Source organism: Eurytemora carolleeae, unplaced genomic scaffold (assembly GCF_000591075.1).
Source record: "Eurytemora carolleeae unplaced genomic scaffold, Eaff_2.0 scaffold958, whole genome shotgun sequence".
NCBI classification, from domain to species: Eukaryota; Metazoa; Arthropoda; class Copepoda; order Calanoida; family Temoridae; genus Eurytemora; species Eurytemora carolleeae.
Window position 1 is genome coordinate 118,797 of NW_019396845.1, and position 18,701 is coordinate 137,497.

General features: G+C 31.5%; 2 protein-coding genes across 2 annotated transcripts in view; both read left to right on the forward strand.

Moving 5' to 3' along the window:
• Positions 1 to 803, forward strand: part of LOC111709336 (muscle LIM protein Mlp84B) — a gene marked incomplete in the record, with an annotated part of 13,937 nt that extends 13,134 nt beyond the window's left edge. Inside the window, 1 exon segment of the mRNA XM_023482977.1 lies at positions 137 to 803. Within this exon segment, the coding sequence (XP_023338745.1) occupies positions 137 to 196 (60 nt within the window).
• A 91-nt stretch (positions 804 to 894) lies between these two features.
• On the forward strand, positions 895 to 17,481 carry LOC111709339 (uncharacterized; the record flags this gene model as incomplete). Its single annotated transcript, XM_023482982.1, has 11 exons — positions 895 to 1,430; positions 8,070 to 8,146; positions 9,492 to 9,585; positions 10,891 to 11,509; positions 12,553 to 12,634; positions 12,850 to 12,928; positions 14,581 to 14,717; positions 15,125 to 15,201; positions 16,180 to 16,244; positions 16,840 to 16,903; positions 17,368 to 17,481. Coding segments are annotated over exons 2-11 (1,358 nt in total), but the record flags the coding sequence as incomplete, so codon positions are not given.
• Positions 17,482 to 18,701: the final 1,220 nt, after the last annotated feature.

Sequence of the window (18,701 nt, forward strand, 5' to 3'; positions counted from 1 at the left end):
AATAATAATAATAATGGTAATAATAATTATAATGATAACAATAATAATGATAATAAAAGATCAAAATAATAATAATAATACTAATAATAATAATAACAATAGATAAAAATAATAATGATAACAATTCCTGTTTAAGGATGGACATGGATCTCAGAAGACTGTGATGAGCCAAGAATTTGCTTTTATTCTACCATAATCTAAGAATTAATCCATGCTAACCAAATATCTAATTGTTGAATTTAACAGTTAAACAAAAAATATATTTCCTAAATAGCTCATTCAAAAAGCATAAAAGTATCTTATTTCATAATCAACATGATGACCTGAATAAGTACATTAATATATCCTAATTTACATTTACTAATTCAAAACTAAATATTGCTGTTACTGTTTAAGGAAGTTTTCAGTAGGGTTTCCAGCGAACGAATACTTACGCGAAATTGCGCAACGTATTTTTTCGCAAATTTTAGCATTTTTCTCGAGCGTCGAAGAGCGAAAAATTGGAAATGTTCGACGAAATTTTTTTTTTCTCACGATTTACCCTTTTCGCTGGAAACCCTAGTTTTCATCTATAACATATAAACCGTTTTCTTTAATGGATTTCTCTGAAATTTAAAATATCAGAATTATACGAAGAGGCTTGATCTTTAATTAAGTTTTGTCCAGATTCCTCTTAAAATTTGATGAATACTTCCTTAATTTAATAATGTTAACTGTACTGTTTAGTAAAATCCAGTGTTTTAATATTAGTATTGCGTAATTTTATATTTGCAAGCACTCATACAATAAAGTTTAAAAAGTAATAGATCACAGTTTTCTTACAAATAGTTCCAAACAACGTTTTTTTATATGGACGGGTTTTTCTTGGACACCATACATCCCCCCTAGCCCCAAAGTCCATGCATAATGCATACGCTGTAGAAAATGAAAAAGTTTTATTTATTACTGAAAATAAATTATTTGTTTTTGATACAAAGGATCTATTCAAAGAAACTTTTTGCTTGTTCAGATTTTCTGTCAGAATTGCTTCAACATTTGTTTATCTCTCAAAAACCCCTCCAATCCTTCTTTCAAAACCTTTAAATCCTTCAACTTCCATCATATCATGTCTCCACTTCATGCATGTTTCAAATGTCCCCCCCCCCACCCCTTCTGAAATTACTCTCCCACTTTTATTTCACTGGCCTCTTATGTTTCTCCCCCCTCCCCTTTCAACCCAAATTGCCTCCTTTTTAATCTTTCCATTCATACTTCAAATCCCCCTCCCCACTTTATTAAACTGTGATACCACCGATGTATACTTTGAACCAGCTTTGAACCTCTTTCCTCTTTCAGTTCATACTAGTATCTCGAGCGAGAAACACCTTGTGAACCAGCTCCGGCTTTGTAGTGATAGTGTGTACACTGTACTGCAAATCTCAGCAAATTAAGTAAGTACACTTGTACTTATAAACAATCCCCTCATACAAAACCTTATTATTCTTCTCTTTTTTTCCCCTTTCCTTCCTTATTTTCTTCTCTTTATTGACGGGAAAGTATGGCGGGGAAGCATGGTAACAAAAAAAAAGATCCCCCTAAAGATGGGGTTTCTCAACCCTCTATTCTTCGTTTTCTGACCCCTGCTCTAGGAATTTTAAGTGCCACCAGTGCAACGCCAGAAGAAACCAACAACACCAGGACACCCAACGAAATTATTACGAACTCGAACTCGCAACCGAACGATAACGGCAAGAAGCGTCCTCTTGACAAAGAGGGAGAAAAAGTTAGTCCACTTGGAAAAGCTATGCGTTTAGACGACGACACGAGCACCAATAAACCGTCGGAACCACGTACCGATTCCCGAAGTGAAGTTTACGAAAAAGTCGTCGAAATAATGAAAGGACTTGCACCAATTATCGATGATAAAAACGCTCCGACTNCTTATCTTATTTTTATCATGTTAACAAAAAGGGAAACTCGCTCCCGTGTATGTTCATATATAAGCATGCACACTTTTAAATGTCGCATTTTTTAATAAAAGACAACACGCACCGTGTTTGTAGTATCTACAGTAACACTCCTGAAAAGTATGCTATCTTTCAATAAATAATTTAGTTTTTTCCTCACGAACTGCTTCATTATAAATATTTGAATATAAACTTACAAAAAGTTCAGAAATGGAAAAAAACAGAAAAAAAAAGTATCTTTTAAAATCGTTTCCGACGTTATTGATTTATTTATTTATAATTGTATGTACATAATAACTCGTTAAAAAAAAAATCTTGTGATAAATTCATATTTTCAACAATCTTGTAAACCATATAAACAATGATACTCAAATAAATATCTAGATTTTAAAAAAAGAACCTCTTTCCCTGAATGTTCATCCCTTTCCTTTCATACCCCCCCTTCCCTCCCACACGCACTTTGATTCGCCAAAAAACGAAAATTTGCGACTTTATTTTGATTTTTTCTCTTATTTCTAAGGAACAATTTACAAATCCCAGAAAAGAACCAGTTCTGAGAAAGATGAGCGCGCGAAGCGCCCCTAATATCTTGTTTTTTATTTTTTTTTATATTTACAATTTTCGTCCTTTAATTTCGTCAATAATGTATGATTGTACCTAAAGTTTGTAAACCAATTCAGGGGTAAAAAGATTTAGCAAAAAAATCAATTTTTTTCAAATTTCTAAATTTTAATGATATCATTGTTGTTAATAACTAAAAAATATTTTTTCTTCATAAATAATTTCTCCTTTATTTTTGGTTTTCCGCTTGCCTGAGTAGCATTTACCATTTTTAATATTTTACACTTCATTTCAGTAGACATTGGTAGGAAGGATAGATAAATAGATAGATAGTTAGATAGATAGATTGATAGATAGATAGATGCATTTGGAATGTAAGGATGCTTTAGTTTATACTTTTTTGTCATACGGTGCACACTGCACACATATAAAGTTTAAAGGAAATCTAAACAAAATTTTGTGTGATCATACTCAACAATTGTGTGCTCAACTATTCACAATGACACCCTAAAACACAATCAATGTAATGTTGAAAATGACCCACGCAAACTGGAGAGGAGAACATTACATTGAACCCATTTTGACAATATGTATAATCTGAAATAATCTCAAATACATGAATTAGGGAAGTAACAAGTGAAAATTGAATTTCTAAAGATTTAAATAAAAGAAATTATACCACAGGTGACGTCTTAACTTTTGTATCTTTAATCTTAAACGGTTGATCTAGATATCCAATATGACCACTTTTAGATTAAAGAATAAGAAGTTCTGAATAAAATAAAGATATTATTGTATTCAGAATATAAAATTTCTGAATGCTTGATCTCGATATTTTCTTAGTCTACAGATTAATTCGATCTTTATTAGATACCCCATTAACAGTCAATCAGTAGTCAGGGAATTTTGCTTCCAAATCTAGAAATCAAACAGCTTCTGCGTAATATTTGAAAACGCCCATTGTGGATATTAAGATCAAGAAATCACAGCAAAAGTTCCCGGGCTAAGAAAAAAATCGTGAATTTTAGATAACTTTTGCAGAAGGACGGCTGTGAAAAATTGGGTTCTAAAAAACTGCTTCTGAAAAAGATACAATATTGATAAAAATGGCAATTTTCACATTATAAAGTAACCATTTTTAATTGTATTACCTTATACGAATAAAAAATTACGCTAGCAACTAATCCGTTTTATTGCAGATATCTTACATTTTGTGCAAGTTGGGGTTAAGGAAATTGACAAAAATGACAAAGGAAAAAATGATAAATTTTGTATGGCGTCAAATTGTAAGTATTAAAGATTCGTTTCCACTTGAAATATGTTGGCTTTAAATACAAAACTTTTAGAAATTGTGAAATTTTGTTAATTTATTTATTACTCTCTTTTCCCTGCAGGAAATACCAATAACCTTTGTCTTTAGTTTTCTATTCAAACGTTTGCATAGTATTTAAAACAATTTAAACAAAATGGAGAATAAAAAATTGTGCTTATATTGTATTACTTTGTAAAGGGCAGTACATTTTTTAAAAGGAGTAACATTTTTATTCAATTTTACTATTAGTGGTTGGCAAAACTTTTTTCTTCTCACTTTTTAGGTTTTTAGACTTTTAAAGGCACCCCAAAATATTGTTTCCTATAAATAAAGTTTTATCATTTCAGAGCTGAATTTATTTTGCAAAAATTTACTTTCCTTAAACTATGCAAAATGTTAATCGTAAGAAAAAATCGAAAAAAACACTATATTTTCGGGTTTTTTTGTTGTAGAGTTTGGCAGTGTAAGGAAGGAAATGTTGAGAATAATCGACAATTTAATTCAAATTTTAAAACTAGTAATTGCCCGGCCATCACCAACTGTCTTTATATTCTAAGCCATTGTAAAATCTATAAAAAATAAATAGATAATTTTAAATTTTTAATAGGTTATTTATTGACTCTTAAAATTGTTTAAACTTTTAAAATCATTTTTAGAAATTAAACCTTTAAGAAGAAACAATTTGATTAAAAATTCAAAAACACATTTTAAAGAAAAACACATATATATATTTTACTAGATTTAAAAAAATTCCCACAAAGCTGTTACTTCATAGTTCAATAGAGTTAAAAATTTTATCCATCCTTATTCCTTACACGTCACTAAGTTGTATTCATTAAACTCAATTTCTATATTGTATTTATTTAATTAAACATTAATTGAAATAAAACAGAGGAGGGTGTGTGTGGGGGGGGGAGCATTAATGCATAAATTTCACGGTATAATTGTTAATGATGCATTTAGTTGCAGGAAGCAAAAATGCGTAGAAACCGCGGCGCAGATCCCGCAATTCTTTAGTTTCCCTGAATCCCGCGCATTTATTCAACTTCTTATTCTTCATACATAAATCTTTATTTCAATTACAAACATGTGATAATAATTTAAAATAAAATAGCCTGATTGCGGATTCGGAACAAAATTGCGTAGTGACTTGTTTCGTTTTTTTCTTTCACAATGTTACATAACAATCTGAGAAAAATTACAACCATTTAAAGATTGATCCAGTAACTTTTGCAAGTATCTTTTGCCAGGGTGAAAGCATGAGTAGTCTAAACTTACAATATATATATATATATAAAAATAAATATATGTTACATTTCTAAAGCCATACAAGGATTTTAAATAATCATAAAATTACAAATTAAATACACACTAAAATCGACAACGATCATCATGTTGCCACACAAATTTTGCAGCACTTTAATCTTTTCGTTTTATCTGCACTTTCCCTTTATTCATTATAAAATTAATGTCTCCTTTTATAGCTTTTGCTGTTTTTGAAATTTATTTCTTCCAGAACTGTAAAGTTTAAGGCATTTAATCATCTGGTGTAAGGTTTATTGGATAACCTTTAAATGCACAGTGCAGGTTAATTGTGAGTAATTCTTAGAATAAAGGGAGTGTTGACAAATTTATAGTAACATTTCAAACATTTAATGATAAAAACTAAACTAAAAACTAAAAGCAAATAAATAAAGCTATCCGTAGATTTCAGAAAATAACGAAAAAATTAAAGTTCCAGAAAAAACGACACCAGATTTTTAAAATTACAGGAGTCACTGCAAAATAAACTGATAAGTCCTTTACTGCACCTTACAATTAAAGAGTACAGAACAAATGCACCAGAATCTCAAAATTAACAACTGTTACTTTAAACAACCTTTTTCCCCGGAAAACAAGTCTTGGAAGAAAAAAATAACCAGGATAGGATATATATATATATCCCTTATCCTGGTTCATATCAATGTTTATATTCCTCCAATACAAATTGTACACCTGGTAAAACTTGGTCAAAAATGTCTCATGACAATTTAGAGAGCACAAAAATATATGTGTATTTTTTCAAAATTAAAATGCACGGAACAGGTTTTTTGTCTTTACTCTGTACAAACAAACCATTGACTGATCAAGGATTCACAACAGTACTCTGGAAACCATTGACTGATCAAGGATTCACAACAGTACTCTGGAAACCATTGACTGATCAAGGATTCACAACAGTACCCTGGAAACCATTGACTGATCAAGGATTCACAACGGTACCCTGGAAACCATTGACTGATCAAGGATTCACAACAGTACTCTGGAAACCATTGACTCATCAAGGATTCACAACAGTACTCTGGAAACCATTGACTGATCAAGGATTCACAACGGTACCCTGGAAACCTTTGACTTAATATGGATTCACAACGGTACCCTGGAAACTTTTGACTGAACAAGGATTTACAACGGTACTCTGGAAACCGTTTACTGATCAATGATTCACATCGGTACCCTGGAAACCATTGAATGATCAAGGATTCACAGCGGTTCCCTGGAAACCATTGACTGAATAAGGATTCTCAACGGTACCCTGGAAACCATTGACTGATCAAGGATTCACAACGGTACCTTGGAAACCATTGACTGATCAAGGATTCACAACGGTACTCTGGAAACCGTTTACTGATCAAGGATTCACATCGGTATCCTGGAAACCATTGACTGATCAAGGATTCATAACAGTACTCTGGAAACCATTGACTGAATAAGGATTCACAACGGTACCCTGGAAACCATTGAATGATCAAGGATTCACAACGGTACTATGGAAACCATTGACTGAATAAGGATTCACAACGGTACCCTGGAAACCATTGACTGAATAAGGATTCACAACGGTACCCTAGAAACCATTGACTGATCAAAGATTCACAACGGTACCCTGGAAACCATTGAATGATCAAGGATTCACAACGGTACCCTGGAAACCATTGACTGATCAAAGATTTACAACGGTACCCTGGAAACCATTGACTGAATAAGAATTCACAAAGTTACCTTTGGAAACCTTTGACTGACCAAGGATTCATAACGGTACCCTAGAAACCATTGAATGATCAAGGATTAACAACGGTACCCTGGAAACATTGAATGATCAAGGATTCACAACAGTACCCTGGGAACCATTGACTCATCAAGGATTCACAACGGTACTCTGGAAACCATTGACTGAATAAGGATTCACAATGGTACCCTGGAAACCATTGACTGATCAAGGATTCACAACGGTACCCTGGAAACCATTGACTGAATAAGAATTCACAAAGTTACCTTTGGAAACCTTTGACTGACCAAGGATTCACAACGGTACCCTGGAAACCTTTGAATGATCAAGGATTCACAACGGTACCCTGGAAACCTTTGACTGATCAAGGATTCACAACGGTACCCTGGAAACCTTTGACTGATCAAGGATTAACAACTGTACCCTGGAAACCTTTGACTATCAAGGATTCACAACGGCACCCTGGAAACCTTTGACTATCAAGGATTCACAACGGTACCCTGGAAACCATTGACTTATCCTTATCTATTTACACAAAAGCTCGTAATTGATGAGCACTTTGGATTAAGTTTTTTTATATTTAAATAATTTAATCAATTACTTTCTAGAAGTGGCAGAATATATATTTACATTTGAATTACTGAAAACCGTGTTTAAAACAGAATATCATGGTGATAAATGTGACGTCATTCGCGTTGAGTTCATGATTGACGCTAACGTACACTCTAATTTTACTGCTTTTTACCTAACATTTAAGAGACATGAACGTTGAGTTACAGGGTGTCCCGCAAAACATAACAGCTGGTATTTGGAAGAATGTCTTCTTCCGACTACTGTTTTAGATTTAAAAGACTTTTTGCAGTTTATTTCTTTAAAAAATTGTTTAACTCATATATATTTTGCTGTGAAATCCCCCCAAAAAATAAAAATATAAATATATAGAAATGGCAAAAATATTATCAGTCTCTTTAATATCAAACAATTTATCAAATTATGACTATTCACCTTTTGTCCTTTTTCGTGGGACACCCTGTATATGCCCTCGATAACAGTGAAAGGTTTAGAGGGTACCATTGTAAATCGGACATTGCCTTCTTTTCATAAAGAGCCACTTAAAATAACGCTTACAGTCCATTTCTTGTAGATTAAAAAAGCTGAATTCTGAATTGCATTGATGAATGAAATATTTATTTATGTTTAGAAATTGATCTCATGATGGGGGGCAGATATGTGTTTAAATGATCTCAAACAATGTCTGATGTGTCCTATTTATTATTGGTAAGCTATTCTTGATTTAAAATAAAGAAAGTTTAAAGACGCCCCACAACAATCTGATATATTTAGCTAGTCTGTGAAATGTACTATCCATGAAATAGGAATTTCCTATCTATGTATTAAATGTCCTATATCTATAAAATGTTTCATCTGTGAAAAGCCTTGTCTATGATGTGTCATGTCCATGAAATGTCCTATACATAAAAGTCCTTTCTATGATGAAATGAACATCCTTGAAATTTTTATTTATGTATTATCCTTTCTTACAATGTCCGTCTAAAATGAACATTTCACCCGTGAAAAGTATTTCTATTATATGTCTTATCTATGAAATGTCTTGTCTTGTCTATGAAGTGTCATGCCTATGATATGTCCTTTTCATGATAATTTCATCTATGTAATTTTCTATCATGGAAATGTCCATCTGTTTTGAACACTTCTCAATTTCATATGAAATGTATTTCTAAAAAAAGTCTTATATATGAAAAAGTCAATCATGAAATGTTATTCAATAATATGTCCTATATATTTGAAATGTCCTTCACAATGGGCAATTATTATCCACAAAGGATGAGACTTAAATGACAATATAAAACTTTTTAATTTTGGAGATCTGCATTTTTCTTTATAAAAAAAAATGCCAGAGTAATAAGCACAAATGATTTAATGGGAGAAAGCACTAATGGTATATCACAAAAGAGACAAAATTGCCTAGAGATGAGATAAGATAATATTTATTGTTAATATTAGCTATTCCTGTCTTGTAGAACTACACATTCTGATCCTTTGTAGACATGAGAAATTGCATTTTGACACATATATTTCTGATTTTGTTTCTCCCTAATATTACGCCTATTGTCCAGAGCTCTCTCTTTTTTTCAATTTTCTTTTTCATAATATTCTTTGCTAAGATATCTTAGCGCCATAAATTTCAAATTAGTACAAACGTATGATAGAAAGGAGTGGATATTTTTAATAAAACGATCTTTCGATTCTTGTAAGATTCATCTTGGACAGAAACTTGTACATGTAACTGACATCTTGATGCTTACACATAGAACTAGATTCGATCAAAAGAATTAACGTCTTTCCGAGGGGTATTAGATAATATATCCATGGGTATTAGACTACTTGACAGCTCACCAGGGTTGTCGTATATTTATAGCTAGGTAAAAAACCTCCATTCTTCAGGGTAACACAGCGTCAAAAGATGGATACGGGACTTCAATGTTGATTGTAGTTTCGTTTTTTTCTTTTCCATTTCGGTGCAGGGGTGTATTCCTCCCTAGCTAAAGTTTCTTTATTTCTCTCTGAAAATTTTTTTAATCCTGAAAACTATATTTTTCAGGTTTGGTTTCCAGCCGCCCTTATTTTCTCTCCTCGACTTTTCGCACATCTATTCCTTCTTCTTATGCCAGGAATATGTATTTTCAACCAATCAGGAAACATAGAGAATAAAACAATGTAATACACGTAATTTCGAATCACAAAAGTACCCTTGAAAGCATTATCTGATCAAGAATGAGTGAGATATGTATAATCTTCTCTTTGAAGATTGATTTCCATGATTGTTGTTTTTCTATAAAGTAACTTAAACATTTATGTTCAAGTAACGATTTCTTCCACAGTATTGTCAAGAAGGTTTAAATGGTATTATTGTGAATTGGGCATGCCTCAATTTTTTTAAAAGAACGGTCACTTGAATATCAACGACAGTCCCTTTATAGTATAGTTTAAAGTGACCTAATATTTTAAAAGACCCATGAAGGAATCAATGAAACGTTTCTGTCTTAGCCTCTATAGTCTATATAGATAGATATTGCAATATTGTAAACCGCGTTTTAATCAATAGTAATGTTGTTGAGATGTCTCTTTCTGTTGAGATTGGACAGTCAAATGTGTAATTTAAAACTTTTATACATTTTTTGTGTGATGAACTTTTAAATAGCAATTTATTTGTTGGTGTTTCACCGTTACAATTCATGATTAAACGATTATAAAGCTTTAGAAAATTATTGAAATTGCACTGACACGAGAACTTAAAAAAAATTTAAACGGAACAGTTTCTGAATATGTTTGAATGAATTATCACCCCAACAAAATGAGTCAAATGTAAGAAAAACTAGATATTTTGTCTGGCTTCAAATACGTTTCCCATGAAAGATGGATTTTATAATATTTGCGAAGTTTTGTTTGTAAAATTTCACGGCTTTGCACACTCAAATTTAGTCTATAAAACCATGTTTTCTCTTCTTCTATAATTTGGCTTGTTTGTCTGTTTGTTTGGGTGTCTGTTTGTTTGTATCCAATAAATGTCAAAACAGCTGAACCGATCGGGTCCAAATTTTTTGTGGGACATCACGTGACCACAGGGAAGGTTTATGAATGATAAAAATTTAAAAAATTGTGTTTTAAAGGTTTTTAATTTTGTAAAAAAATTTAAATTCTTGAAAATCCGCAATTTGTTTTTCTTCTTTGTTTTAAAATGTAAACAAAAAGAACAATTGTTCACAATTTAAATAGAAGATGGGCGCGAAGCGCCCTAAAAGCCTAGTAATTCAAAGTTGACCAAATCAAATTTTATTGATGCTCTTAAAATTTTGAATTGAGAGTGGAACAAACGAAATGTTTATAGGTATAAAGCTTAAAATATATGAAGCAAATAAAAAGTCTACTAAGATTAAAACGGTGTTGTACTATTAAATTATTAAAGATAAACATAAACTATATTCTTTATGTTATTCCAGACTATTCTCATGGCTCAGCAAAATCATTTTCATCATCAGACTTGAGAATTTTAAGAACATCAAGGCTGGATAAAAGCAAAGTTTTAGAACAAATGTTAATATTAAACTCTAGAAATCCAATAAGTGAAACTGTTCAATCCAATTTAACGGATGAAACATTAAATAATGAAAATAATTTAACGGTGCTAAGTTCAAACTCCATTTTATATTCTTCATCTTCAACCTCCACCTTGAATTATTCAACTTCAACCTCCATTTTGAATTCTTTACCTCCAACCTCCATTTTGAATACTTTACCTCAAACTGCCATTTTAAATAGATTAACTCCAACCTTCATTTTGAATTCATCAACTCAGTCCTCCATTTCGAATTTACCAACTCCATTCTCAATTTTGAGCTTATTAACTCCAACCTCAAATATGAATGCATCAAATCCAACCTCCATTTTGAATGCATCAAATCCACTCTCCATTTTGAATGAATCAAATCCAACCTCCATTTTGAATGAATCAAATCCAACCTCCATTTTGAATAACTCGTCTCCATCAACGACACCGGAGGAAAGTAAATCTAGACAAAAAAGAGGACTTTGGGATTTGCCTTGGTTCGAACAATGGAAGTAAGTAAAAAAACAATTTAGAAAAAAAGAAACGTTCTGTTTGGTTAAAGAGACTGTAGCCGCAATTTCAAGTGACCCGAAATTTGTAGAGGGGCAAGTGCGATGTATTCTTTAAACCTTTGCACGAGCTAGGATAACATAAATATCCTTGTTTTTAAAGGAAAAAATTGATTTCCGGAAGCTCACTCTGTATATTTCTTTGTATACTATTTGCTTGCTACTTGTGGTTTCAGCACTACATATTCGAATGTTCCTTGATCAGACAAAGGTTTATAAGGTACCGTTGAAAATCGAACAGGGTCACTTGAAATGACGTCAATTTTGCCAATTTTTCCCCCTAACATTTGTATTTTAAGAATGCAAAAAAAACAAATAGAAAATTCTTCATTATTTTTACAGTACTTCCACAATTTCATTGTTTCTCACGGTTTAGTAGGTTTAGTGCTAATATTGTATTTTTCTGATAAGGTCAAAAATATTTAATTAAATTTCAGTTAAATTATTTTAAAATCATAATTAAATTTTCAAGTCTAAACCCCTCTAAAGGGCACAAATATTCATTTGTATTGTTTAAATATGTACTTAGAACTGTTGCATGTTTAAAGAGTTGTAAAATTTCAAAGTTCCAATATTAGATATTTGTTTACTATTTTTAAAGATTACAGAGATAGTACAATATTAGTTATATTAGATTTGTAATCTGTAGATTATAAAGGAACTGCACGTAGTGTTTTCAAGTGACCCTTTATTAACAACTGTATCCTATAAAGCTTTTGTCTACTCGAAAGGATGGATTTATCCTTGTTTTTTTATCGTAAAAAATCAAATGCAGTTCCTATTTTGGCATGTGTAACTTGTAAAATTGTAATTATATGAAGTCTAACTATATGAAATGTAAGTGAGCTCGCGGGAATGTTTTTTTTTGGCTTGTTTTACACATTTTCGTTAGGTGGCGAGCTTTAGCTGATAAAGTTTGATTTCCAGACAAAAATCCCAAGCTAATATATAACACAGTATAATAATTTTAATTATTTTAATTTTAGACAAACGACAATCCAAGAAATTTTAAGAAGAATTAACAAAAGAAATCTGGTGACCTACACCCTATCCCGAGATACAATAGCAGTAAGTCATATAAGTTTACAAATATATCAGATAGTCGTATTTAAAAGTTTCAAACGTATTTTAATATTATTAACTACTAAAAAGTCATGTTAACCCAACTCCCTAGTTGCGCTCAAAAGTACTAAAAAGTCCCATCGAAATGTCAAGTTATTTATCAATTTTAACTTTGTATACAAAAAGTTGGAAAAGGTTACATTAAAAAATGTTTTTTATAGTTTCTGATGATAAATGGCTGTTGGTTGCTGCTTTATGCACTTTTCTGGAGAGGAAATTCGGGCCTTCAGCTTTTAATTGGTTGGTTTATTTTTCATTTTGTGGAAGGAACTTATTGACAAACATCTTCGATCCACAACGATACCCTAAAAGCTGTCTGATCAAGATTGAATGTGAAATTCATGATTCTCTGTAAAAAAAAACTTTGTCATTTTCATTTGTGGGTTCTCTAAAAGAGTGACTTGCGGATTTATTGCTACAGAAACACTGAAGGAAATTGTTTGATTAAACACTTATTTCTAATTTTGATATTTTCTTGCAAATTACAACTTTTAAGCGACTATTAATTGATATATGTTTATAATGCAGATAATCTTTTTTTTCCAATATTCTTCTTTTCTGTCTTCCCTTGTTCACTTTGTTTAATCGTGTTGTATTATCTGCATACCCTACTTGCAATTCTGAATTGATAAAGCAATTTGTATTTCCTCAAGAAGCTGACTTTGCCAATTTTTCTACAGGTTTATACTCAGGATATGAATTAGTAGAATTTTGATTTTTCTTAAATTCTGAATCTGCTGCAATATCAATGTACCCTGCAGTAATTTTGATTAAAAGTTCAAGCGATCTCCATAGACTAATACTGCATTTAGCTAGGTTCAAGGTGATCTAGGAGCAACCCCTAAGACAAGTACTCCCATTTCAAAATGCTGATCCCTCTCAGAAAGTTTTAATTTCGATTCCACAGTATAGGGGCTTCTGAGTTCCACTATATCTGCTCGTGAAGTAGGATAAGGTTTGATGTTTCACAGAGTTATAGAGAGATCTTCTTGCAGAAAATCCCTGTTTTTCCTCTTGTTTTATACTAATTTCCTATGTGTGTGCGGAATTAGGATAAATTATCCCATTATTATTCATGTTGTGGTCAGAAGATTTTCCATGAGGGCTCCAGTTGCTGAATAAGTTCGGTAAAAAGCTGGATTGATGTATAATGTACTACTAGAATGCTTCATGACTCTTTTTGATTATTTTTCCTGTGGTTGATTATTACCCTCCTGTTTATTTATTGTCTGACTAAGAAAAAACATAGTTTTCCTCAGATATTTCAAAAATTTGATAATTTTTGGTATACTGCAGGCCATCTAAATTTAACATAGAACAATTTTTATTTCGTGGCTGTTGAGTAAAAACGCATTTTTGATTGGCACCAATCAATTAAAGATTTTTTTAAGCGACAAATTGGATTTTTCTAAAAAAAAACTTTGAAGTAAGATAACTTATAAAGATGTTGAGATGTATTATACCAGCTCAAATGAAACCTTTATGTATCTAGCTAAAAAAATATATTTTTTACGTTTACAAATAATCTTTAATGTGAAAGCTGAAACAAATGTCGTCAGTTTGGCTAATCAAAACTATATGATCGCCTTTGGCTAGCTACTTGGACTGAAATCCCTGGTAGCAACTCCAAAATCGTGGGAGCAGCCACCCCTCCCTCGCTCAGGAGAGAGGTCTTACACAGACTATGATCTAGGATCAACTGATGAAACACATATCAATCAAGGAAAACGTCGATATCTTTCCCATATTATTGATCAGATAAAGATGTTAAGGGTACGTTGTATGTAGGCCCTATATGGCATGCCCCTCTAACAAAGGGTCACTATAAAACTTATTAAGAACCAGGTGCTCCGTAGCTCTAACCAAAAAAAATTGATTTCAATATTGTTTAGACCCGTTTGAGCTGACCGCGAATGACCGGCTAGTATCCCTGGAAGTATTTGAAGACCAAGTTGACCTGCACAGTATAATAAACTTCTTCATGACCCCGACCACTGTAGCCAGGAATATTGGTATCTCAACTAGTATAGTAAGTTGATTATATTAATTTTAAAATTCAATACGGGCATAACTTTTGGATTTGGATTTGGAAAAAATAAAGATAACTTGGACATTAACTGACAAATGCACCTTTTTGATTAATTTATCTAAATTATATTTATATACTTCAAAAATTTTGCCTTGAAAATTTATTTCAATTGGAAAACGATGAAAAGAAGTTGGCTTGAACATCGATTAAAACTAAATTGCTTCTAGAATATAAAATTCAAATTTGAACTATTTTACTTACTAAGAAAAATAAAATCGTCTCAAAACTTCAAATAATTGTTTCCTCGAAAACTAAAATCTGCTAAAATTGATTTATCTATCCACTTTAAAAGCTTGAACGCGTGAAAGTCCTCAGTCCTGTATGATATATATATATATACTTTTCAGTTTTTAATCACCGTATTCCTATGGCTGGCTCCTACATTACTTTACAAACTTTTCCCGGCCCAAACAGCTAATGAAAGGTAGATTTCGTTTAAAAATTATCGTTATTCATTTTTTCTGCTGTTGGTTTAAAAACAAGGGGTTCAACAAGTATTGGAGGAAAATTTATTATTTTAATTACTTTTTACTTAATTTTGATTCTTAATAAATCGCTTACTTTTTTATTGAAGTTGTAAAGGTTCTTTAGCTGTCTCAATATGGTTCAACCGGACCTTTTCTTACTTCTATCTTACCTTAAATATCAGATTTATGCACATTTTTTGGTAGATATAGACTACCTTACGTTAATTAAAATGTTTAAAAGAAAATGTCACTTTTTGCACCACCAAAAATCATACAGTAGCAAAGGACTATAACAGTCTTTGTCACTAAATCTGATTTTGTAACCACTATATCTTTCCACCCAATGTCGTAGACCTTTTAATATTTCAAACTATGAATTCTGTTAGATCAAATAATCTAAGTTTGAAATATAAAAGATTTGACATCTTTAGGTTGCGAATTTATATAAGGATTAGAAAAGTTGAGTTTGTGACAAAGACTCTTTTCCTTAGAAGCAAATTTGAAGAAAAAAATTTTATAGATATAAACCGATTTAGTAATCAACAATTTTAAAAACTGCGATCATAAGGAAAGGTCCATTATAAAAATGTTCAGAACATGTTGAAATTGTTATTAAAAAATGCGTCTTGTGGCGCTGAATACCATCCATTTAACCATTTAATGTTTCTGAACTCAATGTCTCAACACCGATATTTTGATACGCATCTTAATTCAATTTTATGAAGTTGTTTTGGCTTACATTAGTGATTCGATGAACACTAAAAACAAAATCTGAATGAGTTAAAAAATCATAAATAAAAATCTCAAATTTTTTTTTAAATGTATCAAAGAAAACTTTATAACTGGTGAATTGTGGATTTGAGCATTTTTATCAAAAAATTGCCAAATGGTTTCCCCCTTATGATTGCTTATTGTTTAATTTTTGTATTGTCTAGGATGTCAGAGGAGGATGAGTATTTTGAAAACTTAAGTCGAGCGCAAGAAAGGTTGGAGGAGGAAAGTAAGTTTAGAGTTTAAGCTGGCAGTATTTTTAAATCCGATGGGGACTAAGTGCAAAACAAAATTATTTGCCGGATTATAACTTAAAAATAGTGCGTATTGAGGGGGGTAAAACTACATTTTGAATGTGATCTTTGACGGTCTGTCGTTATAATTTCAAGTGACCCTCCATTTAAAAATAAAAATAGGCATACTTAATTAACTACGGCATCCTTGAGAAAGTTAAAAAGAAAGAAAAGGTCAAAAGAACTATGTTCTTCTGAGACCTAATGTCGTAGACCTTTCATATTTAAAACAGTGTATTCTGTTAGATCAAATACTCTATGTTGGAAATATCAAAGGTTTACGCCACCAGGTTGCAAAGATAGAGGGATTAGAGCATTTAAGTTTTTGGCAAAAACTCAGTTTCTGTACACTACATTACTGGTACATACTAGACTTTGTGAGAGTGTAAGAGACACAAATTTATTTGGTCAACACATCTTTGGTCTTCTCAATAGCCCTTCAATAATGGAAGTTATAGTCGAAAACATCAGATTTTAATCCAGAGACTCATCATATTATTTTCATTTTACTTAGAATATGTTTTGTTCTAGTGGAACGAACTGGAGGATTAATAGAAGTTTACAGATCTACAACAATACAGGATATATATAACAGGGAGCACATCCATCCAAACTTTAAATATTTATATATATTATATATATATAATGTATTTCAAAACTACATATTTCACTCTTTCTAATCAAGCATGAAGCTGGTGGGGGGGGGGGACTCGCCAGAGTTAAATCCAACTATTCACAAATATACATATATTCATATTTATGTTTTATTCTGTTTTTCAAAAAAAAGAATGAGCGTTTAATGACGGCCTTTAATGGGATCCTTGATAATTTAAAAATGACAAACACAATTTTACAGTTGAGTTGAACCATAAATTTAAAAGAAAATCTGGGTTATTTTAGGTCTGTTTACAGAAGAATAGTTAATTTGGAAGTCTAGAAAATATTTGGTGATTTTTTATTAACCTATTATTAGCTCACTTATAGTATACTCCAACCCCCCACCCCCCTCCCGTATCTAAAAGAGTACCCTTTTGCTTTAATGGAATGTTTGAAATCTAGGGTATTGTGTCCGACGTGTATAGCCCGAGTTCTTTTTATAAATTCATTAGTGGTAAGTTTTTTATTACAATTTTTGTATTCAAATTTACTGAACCTATTTGTCAGTATAGCAAAGTTGTTTTTATTCCTCAGAAGCCTATTATAAAGTTAATTATTTTTTAAACTAAAACTTTTTTTTTCTCTTATAAATTCTAATTTTCACTTACATTTAAAACTTTGATTAGTCCAAAAAATCTAAAGTTGATATATCAAAAGTTTACACCAGTATGTTGCAAAATGCAAAAATGCAAAGAATAGGTTTTACACTATTTAAGATTGTGACTCAATACCTTTCTCCAATTTTGTCTCTTATTTGAAATTTTGATTCCTTCCTACGATGAATATCAAAACACAGCATTGTCATTCCGTTGAATAGAATGGAGGGGGGAAGGGCCTGGGGGGGGTGGATGATATGGATAATATAAACCAAAATTGACAAAATGAGAAATGCCCCCTTTTCCCGTTTAACCAGTATATGTGGATTACACTGGTTTTACACAGACCACACTTCATGGTGGCTTCCTTCATCAAGGTTTTTTTTTTCACTTTTAACGTTTTGGAGAACAATCAGTTTATAATTTTAATGATAAGAATGATTTATATATTCTTATTTTCAGACGAATATATGCGGTTTTGGGCTTTTTTGTAAATTGGAAGAGTTTAAATAAAAGTGATTACAAAAATAAGTTTTCAATGTTAGCAAATTAAAAATTTACCCCATTTAAAATATTTTGACCTCCAACCCTCCCCCCTGGTCCGGTATCTCCTTACTCTGATAGCTCTCGACAGCATTTTTTGCATTATTAGAAGAGCCCCTAAGCCATAAGCTTAATCTCCCAAAAAAAAAATCTTTTTGTTTAGAAAAAAGTTCCATAACAATAACACAAAATATGAAAAATGTAAGTTTGTAACGCCTTGCTACTTCGAATGTGCTAAAATATTTTTAGCAAGAAAAAAATCGTCTAAATGAGTTAAAATAAAAATAGAAATTTAATGTCGTTAAAATCCTGTAATGTTTATCAAATCATAAGCAAGAAACCAAATCTATAAAAGTTACTTGGCAGAGTATCAAAAAACTAACTTTTTTACCTTAAATAAAATAGTTTTGGAATATAAAGAGAAGCGGTAAGAGAAGAATCATTTGAGCCCCATAACAATATATTTTGAAAACTATAAACATCGACCATTCGATTAGAATGGTCTATTTACAAAATTAACAATATTTTTATTTTTTATTTATTACATATTAGATTATAGTTTGTTACTGCATATCTTTTACAGGTGCAAAAGGAACT